The sequence below is a fragment of the Pinus tabuliformis genome, chromosome 3_2 (genome assembly GCF_031772625.1).
Source record: "Pinus tabuliformis cultivar Carrire ecotype Pingquan chromosome 3_2, CPIR1, whole genome shotgun sequence".
Classification (NCBI taxonomy): domain Eukaryota; kingdom Viridiplantae; phylum Streptophyta; class Pinopsida; order Pinales; family Pinaceae; genus Pinus; species Pinus tabuliformis.
In genome coordinates, this window is record NC_142302.1 from 37,881,548 (window position 1) to 37,899,478 (window position 17,931).

General features: G+C 36.5%; 1 protein-coding gene across 5 annotated transcripts in view; it reads right to left on the reverse strand.

Annotated features, from left to right (window-relative positions):
• Positions 1-1,259: 1,259 nt before the first annotated feature.
• LOC149179703 (GPI transamidase subunit PIG-U) overlaps positions 1,260-17,931 on the reverse strand; it is a 398,977-nt gene continuing 382,305 nt past the window's right edge. Inside the window, exons 9-16 of one of the 5 annotated variants that reach the window (XR_016256865.1) lie at positions 3,497-3,553; positions 3,226-3,394; positions 2,978-3,035; positions 2,698-2,783; positions 2,229-2,285; positions 2,005-2,119; positions 1,778-1,819; positions 1,260-1,565 (exon numbers count right to left, since the gene is read on the reverse strand). Coding sequence is in view for 3 of the 5 variants with exons in the window: in XM_089415759.1 (XP_089271885.1) it covers positions 2,018-2,119; positions 2,229-2,285; positions 2,698-2,783; positions 2,978-3,035; positions 3,226-3,394; positions 3,497-3,553 (529 nt within the window). In the remaining 2 variants the exon portion in view is untranslated. Of the gene's footprint in view, positions 2,120-2,228; positions 2,286-2,697; positions 2,784-2,977; positions 3,036-3,225; positions 3,395-3,496; positions 3,554-17,931 lie in introns of all 5 variants that reach the window. The other 4 variants (XR_016256864.1, XM_089415759.1, XM_089415758.1 and 1 more) reach the window with 4 other exon arrangements.

A 17,931-nucleotide genomic window follows, 5' to 3' on the forward strand; every position in this document is an offset into this window, starting at 1 on the left:
CTTAACATAGAAAGAAAGAAAGAAATTTTAACATCCATGAGGCTAAAGATAGCCTATGGAACAAATTGCTTCTTCATCTGCTTGATGTATTCGGATCTTTTTCTGTGAAGCTTCAAAATAAATGCTCCTAGCTTCTCAACAGACCCCTCGCTAAATAGATTATCCCAAGAGCTAGCTGCTAGCATATCTGCATAATTTTCCCTGTTGTCTTTGAAGGCTAAAATGAAATGTTTTTTTCTTTCCACTTTTCCAGAAGAACAAAAAATAATACTCTTTCCTCCCACACTTCCTTTGGCCTTTTCCAACGCCCTGTTTCACAACGGAGTTGATGAGAATTAGTCCTTAACTGAGCAATAAGAATTTTGGCTCTCCAAGAGATATTGGCCTCTATGTATGCTTTTGGCTGATGACTATGAGTGGGATTAAACACTTCAATATAGTAATTTTCCTTTCTTCCTAGCTCCTTATCCCAAGTACGCTTGTGGAACTTTTCCATAACAAAAACTTTCATCTCTTTGCTGTTTATGGGATATGCGTTCAAACAAATACCCCATTTACTAAACCATTTGTTATTTTGCTGCATCCAAGTTTTTTTGCTCTTGCACAATCTATCATTAAAGACAACCTTATGCCATCTACCCTCTTCCATTTGCTCAATTTTTTTAAATTTTTTTAAAACACCTTATGACTCGCACCATAGCAATTGCTTCAATGAAAGAACAAAAAAGAAAAAGGTGTTATGAATGACCAAATCTAAAAGTGAAAAGTGATACATAAAAATAGATCAATAAGACCATACAACTAGATTCTTTTGTCATTGTAAGTGAAATGAGGCATATGATTGTTCTATAAAATTGCTTACATATGGCTCAATAATCGACTAGTACTAAAATACTTCTTAAAATTCCAATGATATTAGACTCCGTCTTGATTAACCGTACTCATGGATGAGAATCCAATAGAACCATCCTGCTTAGTATTATTCATAGATAGAATCCATCTTAAAATTCTCACAACTTTAGAATCCATCTTGATCGATGGTAATCATAGAATTCAGTACCTTGTGAGCATCAAACCAGATTTGTTGTTTCTTCTTTTCATATTTATATTCTGACCGTTTTCATTTACAAGGTGATAGAAAACACCATGTTAAGAATCAGTCTCAATGCATATAAGTCGAACATATAAAGCTACCTAGATAACTTATAATTGATAACGTTAACTTCTATTGCTCCTTTTAAAGAGTGTAAAATAGCATCGATATAGAACCCGGTATTGATCCATATTGATATTTTTTTGAAGAACGACCAGTACATCAGGCTACAACATCAATGTGCCTCGACTACATCGAAAAAAATAATAATAAATCCCATGCAGGGTAAAATAAAGCTCCGAAGATAATGAGTTTGAGATAGGTGTTCTACATGTCTATTATATCTAAGAATCCCAAGTCGCATACAAAATCTCAGATGTATCCTGAATCTCCAACATTGGGATTAAAAAAACATTATGAAATTCTCTCCTTTTTAGATGCCAAATGATGGTTAGTCTCAGAATTTATGAGCCTGTCATATTTTCACCATGATTGATCATTAATAATCTTACTTTATCATCAAAACATGATGAATAATGAACAACAAATATCAAGATATAAATAACCCTGTGATTCACTGAGGAAATCCCAGTTAGTGTTTGTTCTAACCAAGTGTCATCCAATTGTAGGCAAATGCATAACACGCTTTCCGAACAAAAGAGAGATTTTTCACCTTTTACTCACCTCTACACTTTGCAAAACCTTTTGATAAGAATGTAACTACATCTGAAAAAAATTCGCAAGGAAATTAACAATTGCCTTTCAATGCACAATATATATGAGAATTTTCAAAAGTGAAATAGTCAAGGATAAGACCAAAGATCCTCCAGAAAGTTTAATTGCTTTTGGAGTTTGAAGAGAGAAAAAATTGTGGTAGACAATCCCAAAAGAGAGCTCTTATAAGCAAGAACCTGTAATTTCCTTTCACGTATCACCCGTTTGATGCACTGTATTTAGAGTAAGTAGCTTCCGAAGAGATCTATCATAGGAAAGCATTGTGCCAACACTTTCAACGATCAAAATCAGCTGCAAAAGAAGATCAAAGAGATGCAAACGTTATCAGTAAAATCATGTCACCTCTAATATTTTAGCAGAATCTCTAAATGGGGAGCTAGAGCTTCAGTTTATGCTTCACCTCAAAACAGGCGTAGGCCAAAGCAGTGGCAAAATAGAAGTTTGCATTTCCAGTTCCCTGTGAAGATGGAGACGTTTTGTCACTTGAATTTTCATGAGTTCAAAGTTCACGTGTAATGATGCATGCAATCCTCAAATTAGTAGTCTTTGTAGCGGCATATTTTTATCTAGCAGAGGTACACATTTAAAAGAAATAATGCATGTCCCAAAAAACAGTTGTAACAATTTGATATCAACAGAACATAATTGTGGATTTATTCTGATCACCGATCATCTTAGATGAATTTTAAATAGCAAAACATGATATCACACAGGACAAAAAGTTCTTCCAAAGCATGTGAGTGTCTCTCTTATTATACGACGATCATCGTCAACTGGAACAAGGTAACCTGTTGCAGTTACATGTTAAGGCAAATGTTATAAAGCATATGCATATTTGCAGAGAGAGAGAGAGAGAGAGAGAGAGAGACCCTCCAAATCCAAAGGTTGTACATGACTGGACTCAAAAGAGCAATCCCAGTAAATCCATTCAAAAGGAAGAACGAGAAACGCATCCCTGCACAGAAGTTTTTGAGGTTTCACAAAATGTTAGATGTAAATATATCGAAAAACGAGGAGGTCCCATTAATATGAAAGAAAAACAAAAGAATTAAGTAAAAAATTATAATTGTAAATAATTATGACTCTTGCAGATCATGAGAAAATAAATGTCAGAGTGAATACACCCTTATTCAGATGGTGCAATTTTACCTGCAAGTTCATTAATGAACAAAGCAATGAGGCTGAGGTAAAGTGCAGAGTCACCAACCTGTAGTTTTCAAAGTTAAAAGAGGTTTTGAGTCGCATCCTCTCAATGTAAAGGAAAACAAAAACCTAATCTCCATCATCATATATGCCTTGCAAGCATTCTGACAAGACACATTTCTTGCTTCTATACAGGCATCAATGTTTGCATTAAAGAGAAGAAGAGGGAAGGTCGGATATATGCAATCACTTACAGAAGGATAAGATTTCAGCATTGCTGTGATGGCAACAAAGATGAAGGCAAGAAAACATGGCCGATGGCTGAGGCGTATTGTCAATGGTATTATCATGAACAAAATATTTGCATGGAAGACCAAAAGGAAGAAAACTCTGAAAAAGTCAAAAATCTCGGTGAAGAAGTACCTGCAACATAATGCAGTGTTCATTTGAAATTACAAGCCTACATTGGAACTCTTGAATGGACCCAAAAAAAATACTATCAACAAAAGACACTTTTCCACTCACCAAAAGACACCTAAATTTGGAGACAGATCTTCAACGGTTAATATGAACCCATATGTCCTGCAAGATAAAGTTCACACTAATTCAAATGTGTGTCACATGAACAATCTGGTCAATGAAAAGGAAAACAAAACCTGGTCTGCCATTAATAAGCTAAAAAATGACAGATTCAAAAGAAACTACAGACACACATTGAAATAACGGTTTTCTCCCTTTCAAGTTGCTCTATAGCACATATATGTCCATTGAGACATTTATTCTCATTGACTAGCTTAGTAAGAATCTTGTTCATACACCACATTCTCACAACTGAAAAATCAAGTAGCACCTAAAGAACATAACATGAAGTATTTCATATTTGCAGAGAAGCAGGAGCACAAAAGCATATTATTCTTGTAAGATAAAATTATATGAACTCGAGGGTTTTTATCTGTTTAAAAGACTAGATTTTGATACAGATCTACCAAGTATTAACCTAAGGTGATAAGCTCTGGAATTCCCGTCCTTCAAAAACTTTATATCGACTGTTTATTAATAGATTCATGTGACATCAGAATGTAGATTTCAATTTGGTAAAACGAACAATGCTCTCATAATATACTCTTCATATGTTGGTGAAATTCATTGTCTGATACAACAAAATAAATAAACAAGTTTCTTTTGCCAATTTACAATGATGAATATTTGATAGAGTAGCATTTCTCATCAACTCATGTTGATTTTGAAAATATTGAAAACTGAATTTTGTAACGTGTTGGATTAAATGGACCATCATTAAACATAATCCAAGTCACCTGACATGTTGTCCCCCCCACCCCCCCACCCCCTTGTGTCTTGAATCCTTTGTGTCGGACACAACACATCGGTGACATGTGTCTGACATGAGTTTGACCCGTGTCTTATTTGTAGGACACGAGCCCTATTGGTGTCCCGAAATTTGGGTATGTGTCCTGTGAAAAAAACATCCTAAAATCAATTTATTTCCTCATTCTCACACAATTCGGTCACAATTTTGGAGCTCTCAAAGGCTTTGGAATGCAGGGAAGAGCAATTAAGCAATGTTAGAAGGGATTCCATGTAAGATATCCCCCTAGGAATATCTCAGTTTTTCCACTAAAATTTCTGAGTTTGCTTAGTTTTGTCAAACAGTTTGTATGCACATGGTTTTAGGTCCATTTTTGTATATTCTTCAAATAAAATATACACAATGCCAAATAAACAGACTGAAAATACTTCAAAACAGCAGTAAGTAATTTACATAGAGCCTAGAAATGGTAAATACCATTGACAAAGATAGCCACTGCAATATTAAAGGGAATACAATAATAAATATCAGCAGACTTTTGATGGATACATGGCTATAGATGACTGATTAAAAAACCCAGAAAGGTATCAGCAAATAAGTATTTGCTTCAGCAGTGATAACAATACATGTTCCACCTTCAAATGTGGTCCAAATAACTCTCCAGAGTCCACGCAGTTAGCAGCCAACTCAGCCCAAGAAACAATGGAACGCAGCCCACAAAAGAGTGATTACTCCTACAGCAAATTCAGCCAACCAAGGATGGTACTTGACCCCATCAAAATATTGTTCTCTGCCATCCCAAAAAAGATAGATTCAGCCTGAAATGGATGAGAGATACGCCCAGCAAGAAAGGGTTCTCAACTAGCAAGAAAGAGGGATTTTCGGCCTCCCTTTATGAGTGAAAACTCAGCCAATGAAGCTCTGAACTTGGCCACCCAACAGCAGAATAAATTTGGCCCACTACTCAGCAAAAGATTATGGCAACTCAGCCCTGATATAGCTCAACAATCACCAGCAAATAGAGTTGGCCCAATGCACTAGCTAACACAGTGATAACTTGCCCTGTATAAAGAAAATAGAGAATACTCAAGCACAAATTATAAAATCAATTGATAACACCTTCATACCTTCACCGTTTCTATCAATGCTTTCATCTCCATCAACAATGAAGCCCAATGTCGAAATCTGAATGATTCTACTCCAACACTAACTAGGGTGTATAGTTTCAACTTTCAACACTGAAACCAGCAACTGGAATGAGGTTTTTCAAAAACCTTAGACTATTTCTAAAGAGCTCTCCAAAATTGTAATTTTCAAGTGAGCAAATGTAAGAATGAGGAGGGACTCCTCATTTCCCTTTTTTTATAACTCACATGACCCTTTTGCCAGATTTTTACCTTTTTTTTCCAATTAAATAATGAAAAACACTTTTCACCTCTTTTATTTAATTGACTTTTTATTAACTAATTAAAGTCACTTTTAACTTCCAAAAAATGTGTAATTTGCCACCATGATCATACCGGCCACCAAAAGCCCCTTTTTATCATTCTGTCTCGTAGATCTTTTCATTCTATTTCCAACAAGCTATTACACTAAGGTGTTCTTCCATGTAATCAACCCAAAATCGCACCTTAAGCATAAATAATTTAAATATCCCTGATAATAACTCTATTTTATGGAAATTGTTAGAATGCAACGAAACCAAGATCGAATTGTGTGGAATTGATCCTGATGATGAAATATGGAAAGTGATCCTAGTCAGACCCTAAAACTCCTCCAAAACCCTCTGGGGTCCACCAGTGGTGCAATCCTACTCATACAACCTAGCTGACACAAGCTATGGGAATCCCCTCTAACCACATCACAAGGCAATCCAAAAATTTGGGACATTACATTCCAAGTGTTGAGAAGTGGATTTGTCCAGTTCCTACTAATGCTATTAATGGTAATGTTAAATTCTTAAAGTAATTACTTAAATTTTTAACATTACCATTAATTGATTCGAGATGTTTGAGAGTGGTCTGACCTCATTGGATTTCATATGGAGAAAGTAGAATTTTAGATCCCACTCAAAATACAGCAAACTTAACAGTTTTCAGGATTTTAGGATTGGGGGGATTATAATGTTTCCATTGGAGTTTGTCATGTATGAGGGTATGGAACTAGAATTTAATTAAGAGGACCAAGCCCTCTACCTCGATGTTGGTGGCATTGATTGTTTGAACTCCTTTGTCATGACGCTAGTAAAAATGCACCCATCACTCAAACATAATCTCAATTTGACATGCTAAGTTTTTTCTATTTTTTTTAATGCTTAGAGGGTGATATTTTTTGATTTTTTGTAGCATCGGGAGGTATTTCTGCATGGAAAAAGGGATCTCTAAGTCGTCCTAGAAAATTAAAATAAAATTTGTTTTTGGAGTGACAAGTCGGCCCAGGAAGTCAAGTCGGCTGAAGATGTCAAGTCATCCCAGCTGATGAAAGGGTGTGTCCCTTGGATTATTTTGCCCCATTCAACTTGTATAAATAGACATTGTGATGCCTCATTTCCAAATCAACGAAGAGCAAGCATTTTCTCTCACTTACCTCTCTTGGACAGCAGCATGTGGGAGAAGAATAGGCCAAGTTTGACCAGCAGCATGTGTGAAGGAAAAGTTGAATGTTTGACCAAGTTTGACTTGTCTTGACCGAGTTGTTTGACCTTTGATTTGACCGAAGATCATACAATGTTGACAAAGGGTTTGATTGCAATCTGCACACGTGGATTTGACCTCCGTCTGACCAATTGCAGGGCCGCACATGCACATTGACTAGAGGCAGCAGTTTACCAGGGCCGATTTTTTACTGTTTTGACTAGTTTGACCAATGTTGACCAGCAGATGATTTGACCAGGTCTAACTAGTATTTGGTCTTGGATATTGGCACAGATTTCTAGACAAAATTGTTGATTTATAAACCGTGTTGAAGAATAATTTCTCCTAAAAAAACATCCATTGGGTTTTCTCCCAAGGTTGGGTTTCCCAGGGTAAAATTATTGTCTCTATTATGCATGGTTGTCTTTCTATGATCTTTATTGTTTCTGTTGCATTTACTATTGATATTTTTTGAAGTGTAATTGCTCAATGATATCAGTGGCATAAGAATATTGTATGAAAATCATTAGGAAGTAATTATCTAGCAGAAAATTGTATTTACTATACATCTTGTAGAAAATTCAACATGGTATCAGAGCTTTACTAAAAGATTTGCTATTGAAGTCAGCCTTAGAGACCAGGTATTCAACAACTTGATTGGTTTTTGGATCTCTTGTCAAAATGGCACCAAGTCTCAGAGTTGAAGTTAAGTTGGATGGTGCCACCAATTTCAAATCTTGGAAAGCCAGGGTACTTCTTATCTTGGAAGAAAATGAGCTTCAGGATCATGTGGAGAAAGTCATTCGAGAGCTAGAGGAAGCTAAGGAGAAAGCCAAGTATAAGAAGGTTGAAGCCAATGCTAAGAGAATCTTGATAGATTCAATAAGGATCACTTGATTCCTCATGTTGTTGGTTTGAAGATTTCCAAAAGTGTATGATGCTTTGGTGGGATTGTATGAGAGTAGCAACACTATCAGGAAGCTAACCTTGAGGAATCAACTTCTAAGTGTTATGATGTCTTGATCAAATTATGTTGTTTCTTATCTTATGAGAGTCTCTAAGTTGAGAGATGAGCTTAGACCAATTGGAGATTTTATTGATGATAGCGAGCTTGTTACAGTGACTCTCAATGGATTCCCTTCCTCATGGGATTCATTTGTTCGGGGAATTTGTGCATGAGAAAATCTACCCAAATTTGATAAGCTATGGATTGATTGTGTCCAAGAGGAGGCTAGACCATTGTCGAAGAACAACTAGCAAAATCCTCAGGATGAAGAAACGCAAGCTCTTGTAGCCCATGCAAGGAAAAGGAAGACGAAGAAACTTTCGAAATTTTGATAAGAAGAATATAGGTAAAAGACCTGCTCCAACTCAGGATTAGAAAAAAAAAGGATATGTCAAAGATCAAGTGCTTCAATTGCCATGATTTTGGACACTATGCATCCCAGTGTCCTCAAAAGAAAAGGAAGGGAAAGCAACATGCATTGGTAGCCTATGTTGATAATGATGATGAGCTTCCACCACAGAAGAAGTCTAAGAAATATTTCCTTGTCTTCACTCTTACAACACTATTACAAATGGCAACGATGTTTGATTGGTGGATAGTGGTGCTTCTAGGCACATGATTTGTTTTCAAGATGCTCTCACTGATTTGACAGAGAGAGACTCAACATTGCAGGTGGAACTTGGGGATAAATTCAAGTATGTGGTGAAAGGAGTTGGGTCAACATCATTTCAGCTAGAGTCTGGAGATACACTTCACATGCGATATGTTTGTTTATGTCAGGATTGAAGAAGACCCTGCTTTCTATCTCAATATTGGACGACAGAGGGTACAAAGTTGCATTTGTGGATGAACAGGTTCTTGTATGGCCTAAGGGCTCGAACATAGATTCAACAGAAGTAATTGGTGTTCGAGAGGGAGGCTTATATAGACTGATAGGAAGACCAACCCAAGCATTGGTACATGATAGTATCAGTCTATGTGAGTTATGGCATCGAAGATTTAGTCACCTGCATTACAGAGCTTTACCAGAGTTGAGGAAGATGGTTACAGGTCTTCTAAAGCTTTAGGAGGAGAATGATGGTGTTTGCAAGGGGTGTGCACTTGGCAAGAATGTCAAGGGATCTTTTCGGAACAGTGACATTAGGTCCAAGGGGATCTTCGATCTAGTGCATTTTGATGTATGTGGACAAATGATAGTATCATTTTTGGGAGTTTACTTGCACTATGTGACTTTCATTGATGATTTCTCTCGGAAGACTTGGATTTACTTCATGAAGACCAAGGACAAGGTCTTCAACATGTTCCAGGAGTTCAGGGCTCAGGTAGAGAACTAGAAATGGAAGAAGATCAAAGTCTTGAGGTCAAACAATAGCAGAGAATATACTTCTAAAGACTTTTTTCTGCAAGGAGACAGTGATCAAGAGGGAGTGGATCATTTCTTACAACCCTCAACAAAACGGGGTTGCAGAAAGGAAGAAAAAGTCCATTGTGGAAGTTCTGAAGGTTGCTAAGAACAAAGTTCGCACTTCACAATAATCTTTAGAACACTTCGAAGATGAAGACCTCCATTGAAAATATAAGTATGTATATTGAATAGTATATATAAAAATTGATGTGAGATATTTTGATTACAACTGAGGGTCCTGTATATATACCTAGGCAAGTACCCTTTAACGAATGGGCATGTCCTTATAGACATGCCTTTTCAATACTAATTATTAGTTAATTAATCATTATTAATTTATTACTATTTATTATTATTTATATATTTTATTCATAACATTGCATCCCTCTTTAGAAAGCTTTGTCCTCAAAGCTTTATTGCTGACAAGGCGTAACATGTGTTTCATTGTCTTGGTAATTTATTTGTATCTTTTAGAGTTCTTCAAGTTGTCATCTTCATTGATTTATGATGATAGGATCCTCTGAGAGATAAACAAAATTGTCTCTCTGAGAAGGGAACTGACCACCCTAAATCAATCTTTTGTGGAATCTTCTGATTACTGGAAATTTATAATGAATTGTTATCATCGGACTGAATTGTGCAAACTTCAGTATTCTTCAGAAAATAAGTTTGTTGTTTCTATTCTAAGTGATACAGATATGTAGCTTGGCTGAGTTCTCTACTCTTTTGATATGGATGTTGATAAGGAATTCGTTTGGTTTGACTTTCCCTTATCAAGTGTGTCACAATTTTCTGATTTACTTCAGGTACTGAGGATGTTGAGTTGGGTACAAAATCTTCACTTGGAATTTCCATCGTTTGAACTGCAATATTTGAGTGTGTTTTGTTTTTCAACTGGCTTGTTTTCTTCAGTTGTGATATTCACTGGATTGGTATTCATTCCTTTCTCTTCAACTTGAATTTCTTCATTTGAAGATTTTGATGCTTCCATCTCAATAAGTTGTTGTACCTTGTTTTCCAACAACTTCTTGTCCTTCTTAAGGTTCTTAATTTGCGTTAGTGTTTTTTCATTATGGTCTTTAAGTCGAAAAACTATTTCATTTTTGTTAGCGGTGATTTTGTCAACTTTTCCTAGCATATTTTGTAGTACCTTTTTACCTTCTTGAAAAATCACTTTTGAAATATCTTGTATGTCTTATAATGTTATTGAATCTGAATTCAATGTAATGTCTTGTAGTGTTATTTTTTCTTCCTGTAGGAAAATGTCAAAAACTTCTTTTTCGTATTTAGGATAAAAGACCCTAGTGATTCCATCTAGGGTGAACCTAGAATAATGTCACCTTGATGGCTCCACAGGGATCGAACTGAGAATTGTGATATAAATGTATAATCCCCAATGTTTAGTTGTAAATTGGTTATGTCATATTGTTTTTTATTCCAGTAGTCTAATTTTTCGATAACATTTGACTCAGGAATCACCAATTGGTTAGCAAGGTTAGGGGTTATGAAGTTTTCTTCTTTGGTGGGAGAGGTAGAAATAGTAATATGAAATATCTTTTCTTGCAACAGTCCCCTTAAATCTAAATAGCACGAGAACATAAGTTAATGAGGTTTCTGGAAATCTTCCTTCCTTTATTTCTGAATTAGACTCCATTTGTATTCATAGATAATTTCGTCAACAATTGCTTTGACAAGGACGTATATTTTCTTCATAAGAGAAGCTTCTTTTATATATATAAATATATATTAAATAACCTTAATTCTTTTCTTCAAAATTACCTCCTTTTACTTTGTGGAGATGAGCTTAGCGTTTAATAGATGACCTCCCTTTCTTTTATTAAATATTTATTATTATTATTATTATTATTTGTTATGTTTGATATAATATCTCCTTTTTTTTTAGTTATAGTACTCTTTTAACTTGTAACCTTCCTTATAGAAATTTCAATAAACCCTCTTTTGTTACTTATAATTTGGTACTTCTTTATTATACCCTTTATAAATACTCCATTATTTTTAATTGTCCTTTTAATAATTTTTACTTTAATAAAATAAACTTGTAACATGAATGCTTAATTAAATAATAGTTTGGGCATTAGATAATTGAGGTTGTTTATGAAAAATTACGGCTCTTGATGACTGCGTTCAACTTGATTTTGAGTAAGGGATTTTTTCAGTGGGGGAGAGAATCCCCGCTGAAGAATCATAATGCATCATATATCGCCGAAGCGAGCAGATTCATCATATTCATCATACAATATTTATCGCCGAAGCGAGCAGAATACGTCATCATACGTCATCATCGAGCAGAATACATCATCATCAAACACATTACCAAACACATTACGTCATCATCAAACACATACATGAACATCGAAATGCTGCAGCAGCAATGCGCATCCCGCAGGAATCGAACGTGGTTGGGGGGTGCAAAAGCCAACCGCCCCAACCAACACATCATGCACTCACGTGCTACCCTTCGTGGCTGAGAGATACCCACGATTTCTGATGGCCAGTGATTGTTGGATTTTCTAATCATGTTTTTATCTTTCAGGGATATTTGTTGTGTATAAATTTAGTTGACGGTGAATGTACAATTGTTGCAATTGTGTGTTTGATTACCACAATTTGCAATGAACAGGGTGTGGTGGCGTTTTATTACCACTGTAATGCACAAGCTACGACAGTGATTGGATGAGCTCGTTCAGAGGATGGAAACAACACAAATAGGAGAACATCGATGGGGATCCAGTTGCAGTGTGGGAGTATTTGCTCGATGGGTGTGGATCAGGTTGAAGCACTAGGGTAGAGACAACAGACAATAGACGACGGAGTTGTCATTGCAAAGGCAGAGGCGACAACATTGTTGCAACTCGAACATTGTGGTGGAACTTGTGTGGTGGTGGTGTTGTGAGCGGATGGATCCACCTGGTGGCGGTGGTGCCCAGTTGAGAAGTGGCGGCGGTGGTGGTTGTGTGCCCAGTCGTGCAATGGTTGAAACTCTGTCAACCGCACCACAGATTGTGGCGGCTTTTTTTATTTTATTCGTTTTTTAAATACAATCCCCTTTTTTACAATTTTTTTTATATATAATATATATTTTTTTAAATTCCTTTTTTTTATAATTTTTTATAAATATATAAAATCCTCTTTTTTTCTATTTCCTCTTTTTCTTTCTTTATTTTTGCTCTTTTTATATTTTTTTAATAATTTATTTTCTTGATCCTTTTATATCTTTATTTTTTTTTGTAAAAATCTCCTTTTTTTAATAAATTTTTCCCTTTTTAATTTTTTTTCTTTTCTTTTTATGGCTGAAGGCCTCACAACGTAATGGAAAACCTCCAAATACTTTTATGGCTAAAAACCTAAATTCCAATGGCAATGAACTTAATGAAAGGTTGATGGCCAAAGGTCAGATTAGACTGGCTCTGTGTAGCGGTTGAGTAGCTAGAGGATCAAACAACTCTGATACCAATGTCACGAACAAAGTTCATACTTCACAATAATCTTCAGAACACTTTGGAGATGAAGACTTCCATTGAAAATACAAGTATGTATATTGAATAGTATATATAAAAATTGATGAGAGATATTTTGATTACAACTGAGGGTCCAATATATATACCTAGGCAGGTACCCTTCAACGAATGGGCATGTCCTTAGAGACATGTCTTTTCAACACTAATTATTAGTTCATTAATCATTATTACTATTTATTATTATTTTTATATATTTTATTCATAACAAAGGCAATGATTCATGATCAAGATCTACCCATGTTCTTATGGGCAGAGGCATCCAACACAATCATTTATGTTCAAAATAAGAGTCCTCACCATATATCGGAGAACAAGACTCCTTAGGAGGCATTGATAGGAGAGAAGCCAAATGTTGGTCATTTGAGGATCTTTGGTTGTCCAGTATATGTTCACGTGCCCAAGGAGAAGAAGTTGGAACCTTCTGGTAAGAAGGGCACTTTTGTGAGATACATCGAGACATCTAAGGCATACAAAATCTACATTCTAGGACAATGTTAGATTGAGGTTAGCCTAGATGTTACTTTTGATAAGGAGGTAGCCTTCAAAAGGTCTGTAGAGTCCCACATGGAGATTGATAGTGAAGAGCGGGAAGCTCTGAAGGATGCAAGTACAGGTCCTTCTATTCCAATTGTTCATCCTTCAAGTGATTAGGAGAAGTCGGTAGAACTAGCAGAGCCAGTGGACCCACCAGGAAATGTTGCAAGGACTAGGAAAAGGTCAATATGGTTTCGTGATACTTTGCAGGATGCAAAAGGGTATGCAACTCCAAAAGGTACTTTCCAAGGAGAGCAAACTACCACAAAGGTACTTGGGTTATATGGCATTGATGAGCCACATCATTGATTCCAAGCCTTCTAGTTATGAGGAGGCAACAAGCCAGTAGGTTTGGAAGGATGCCATGATGGAGGAGTATCAATCCATCATGAAGAATGATGTGGGGGAGATAGTTTCAAGAGTAGAGGGGAAGTCAGTAGCGATTTCCAAGTGGATCTATAAGATCAAGCATGTAGTAGATGGCATCATCAAGAAGTACAAAGCGAGGTTTGTGGCGAGAGGGTTCTACCAAAAAGAGGGAGTGGACTATGACGAGACATTTGCTCCAGTCGCCAGGTATACTTCTATTAGAAATGTTGTTTCTCTTGCCTCAGTCATGAGTTGGAAGATACATTAGATGGATGTAAAGACCACATTCCTCAATGGTGTGATTGAAGAGAAAGTGTACATAGAACAACCTCAAGGCTTCGAGATACATGGGAAGGAGTCCCATGTTTGCAGATTGAAGAAGGCCTTGTATGGACTCAAGCAAGCACTCAAGGTGTGGTATTCTGAGATTGATGGATACTTCATGAGCTTAGGCTTCACCAAGAGTGTTGTGGATCGTGACATTTACTTCATGATTCTTGACAAAAATCTTTTGATATTGGCGCTATATGTGAATGATCTGTTCCTTATAGGGGCAAAGAGGCTCATTGTTGGGAGCAAGAGGGATTGGCCTCAAGGTTCGAGATGAAGGATCTTGGCCTGATGCACTATATCTTGGAATTAGAGGTGTGGCAGAGAGCTGATGAGATCTTCCTCAGACAAGGGAAGTACATTGCTTAGATTTTGAGGAGATTCGGCATGATGGACTGCAAGTCCATGGCTACACCTATGGTGACCAATCTGAAGAAGCTAAACAATTATGCTTTAGATTCAAATTTGGTGGATCCAACGATGTACAAACAGACGATGAGATCCTTGATGTATCTGGTTAACATTAAGGCGGATACTTGCTTTGCAGTGAACACCCTGAGCTAGTATGTGGTTGACTCGAATCAGGTACATTGGATTGCAACAAAGCATGTGTTAAGGTACCTGCGTGGTAAAGTTAGGTATGGTTTGAGACATGTCTCAGGTGGTGACTGTTGAGAAACCAATAGGCTAGCAAATTAGGATTGATTTCTCTTACTTGATAATTTTGCTTGTGAATATTTGTTGGTTTCCTATTTCTTTTATTATGTTCTCTTCATCAAATAATTACCAAAACATATAAAACATGAAGATCACAAGAGACAAGGAACACAAAGATGTAGGCTCCAAACCAGGGCAAAAACCCCACAAGGGGGAAAACCCAAACAACTTCTCTTCTTATAGAATCAGATCAAAGTGAGATATTGAGGACCCAAAAACCAAGACCAAGAACTTCCACAAGACCCAAGTCAGTGTTGAGAAATCTAGGGGCAGCAAGTGTAGGTGGTTTATCTTGCTTTGATAACTACTTGTGATATATTTTTACTTAAATTGATGAGCTTCTTCTTTCACTTGATTATTATTAATGTTCTTCTATCATTAAACAACTACCAAACAGTAAAATCAATGAGACAATAGGACACAAGATGTAGGCGATCAACCAGGGCCAAAACCTCTCCAACTTGAGAGGAAAACCCACCAGAATTATTTCCCTTCTTATAGACCTATTGTTGCACAGATTGTCATGACAACGCTCAGACCGGGGGCTGTCACCCTGATCCCTGATCTCTCGGTTTAAGCCGTCTCCCGAGGCTAAGGGGGCTAGACCCTATGGGACAAAGGAAGACCAACTGTGGACTAGTTGGGTTGGCAGACACAGCAAGACAACTTAGCACCTAATTGATTTTAGAAATTAATGGACCAGTGTGTTATGGAGCTAATGATTAAATAATTGTTTATCAAAAGCTACAGAAATATGAACTTTATAATTCCATGATTGACAATCATTTATAAGCAAAATGCAAGATATTCAACAAACGCAGAACGCCTTAACAATAATCCAACAATTAAGAAAAATCAAATGCTTTAAAGTTTAAATGATCATAAAATTTAAATGTTGACCAGTTACCACTTTCACATAGCTAACTTCAAATAAACATTTAAGTGCATTTAACTAGGGAAAAGTGGAACATAGATACCACTAAAGACGCCAAAAAATGAATTTTCAATTTATTTTTTTTTTTTTGTCAATTTTTTTTTAATTTGTATATATTTTTATATTTTTTATAAAATTTTAAGTCTAAAAACAAAACTACAATACTAATAAAAACTAAAATCTAATCTAAACTTAAATCTAAATTAAAAAATAACCTAAAGACTAAGCCTTTTTAACTTTTATTTTTTTTAAATTCTAAAATTAAAAATCAGAATAGAAAAACTAAATCTAAATAAAGCTAAAACCTATTCTAAACTAAGATTTAAAAAAAAAAATGAAAAGGAACCTTTTTAATATTAAACCATTTATGATTTTTTTTTATATATATATTTTTTATGATTTTAAGATTCTAAAAAAAGAACAACTAAAATCTAATGTTTTTAAAACTAATAATAATCTAATTCTAGAACTTAAGATCTAAAAAAAAAAAAAAAGTACGCTAACTTAACTAGCATATATATACATAAATTATAAAATTAACCTGAAGCTGAACTAATTATAAACTTAAATGAAATGAAAATTAAATAACATGAAAAGAAAATGAAAACGCATATATCAAAAGAAATGAAACAGACTATGCTAACCCTAACACACACGATATCAAATAAAAATCGAACGCTTTGTTTGTGTAGGTCGGTGTGCAGGATGGACGGATGAGGGAATGGCAGGTGCGATGGGCAAGGGCTGCTAAGGGAAGGCGGATTGCAGGCCTGGATAGCGTAATGGGGTTGTAGTTCTAGAGCGTGGGATGGAACAGCGATGAAAGGAAGGATATACAACTCGACGGGCAAGGCAAAAAGGTGCAGCATGGGAATAGATGTTGGAGGCTGCAGATTTGAAGGCTTTAATGCAGAGCTGGATAGGAGTGGGGGTGTGCTAGCGTGAGGGAGGAGCTGAGAGCGAGTTGAAGGGAGCTAACGCAGAGAAAGGAGGCCAAACGTTTAGAGGAATAGGCAGCGATTTTGCAGGTTTGCTGAAGCCGCAGAGGGGTGGAAGAGCTGCAGTGGGGCAGGAAAAGCTTCACGCAGGAGGCATCAAGTGAAGGGCAGGTGTATGGCAATGAAGAGATCCGTGGAGAAATGAGCAGCTCGGACCAGGTAGCACGCCAAGCGGGCAGGGATGCGTACAGGTTTGATGGCGTTGAGGGAGAAATGCCTGAGAGGTGGCTGTTGGAAGAGTTGCGTAAGGAAAACAATGATTTTGGCAGCGTTTGGAAGAGCTTCACGCAGAGGAAACGTGGATCTGTTGAGCATGGAGCTGAAATGGATATGAGAGTGGGATTTTCAGTGCGTGAAGGCAGAGAACGATGTAGCAAGGGTTTTGAAAAGCAGCATGGAAGGATGGTTGAGGTTAATAGCTAACTGCGCTTGAATGGGCAACTGATTGAGATTTGTGTGGTGGTTGAGAATGCCAGAAGAAAATGCGGCAGCATGAGAATGAAAGATTTGATGGCCAGTGCTGCAGCTTGAAGGATGCAGTTCTCGGTTACGTGATCAGAGTGTTTAATTTTCCTGATTTCGATCTCCTTATCACGTTTTTCCAGGTGGGTGCATAAAGTTCTCACATCATTGCCGTAATTAGTTTGATTAATCTCCATAATTTTTAACCAGCCGCATTAGTTCTTGCATAATTTGCTTCTGATTTTCTTTTTCATTGTCGACACTGATTTTACAATTTGTCCTTGCTTTTGCACTATCATGGATTTGATCTGCAATGGTATAGGTGGATGGCACATTCTGATATGAAGAATTGTCTTGAAATCTTTCATCGACAGTTGGACCTTTTATAAGATTACTTTCATTCTGTTGCACACTTTTAGGGGCACAAGGCGAGCTATCTGAATAACCATATCTATCTTTAAAAGCATTGAAAATGTCTTCTAAAGAAGTGAAAGAGTCTTCAGGACAATTATTAAACCAATTCAAAGCATAACCCTCTAAAGAAAGGACAAATAGACGCATTTTGAGATCTTCATGATCATATTGAGGAAGTTTACAATACATTAACGTTATACGATAAAAACTCCATAAATGCCTTCTAACAGCGACTGAACCACCACCCGAGAACAAAGGTAATTTAGAAATGGCCACTTCCGGTAAATCATGG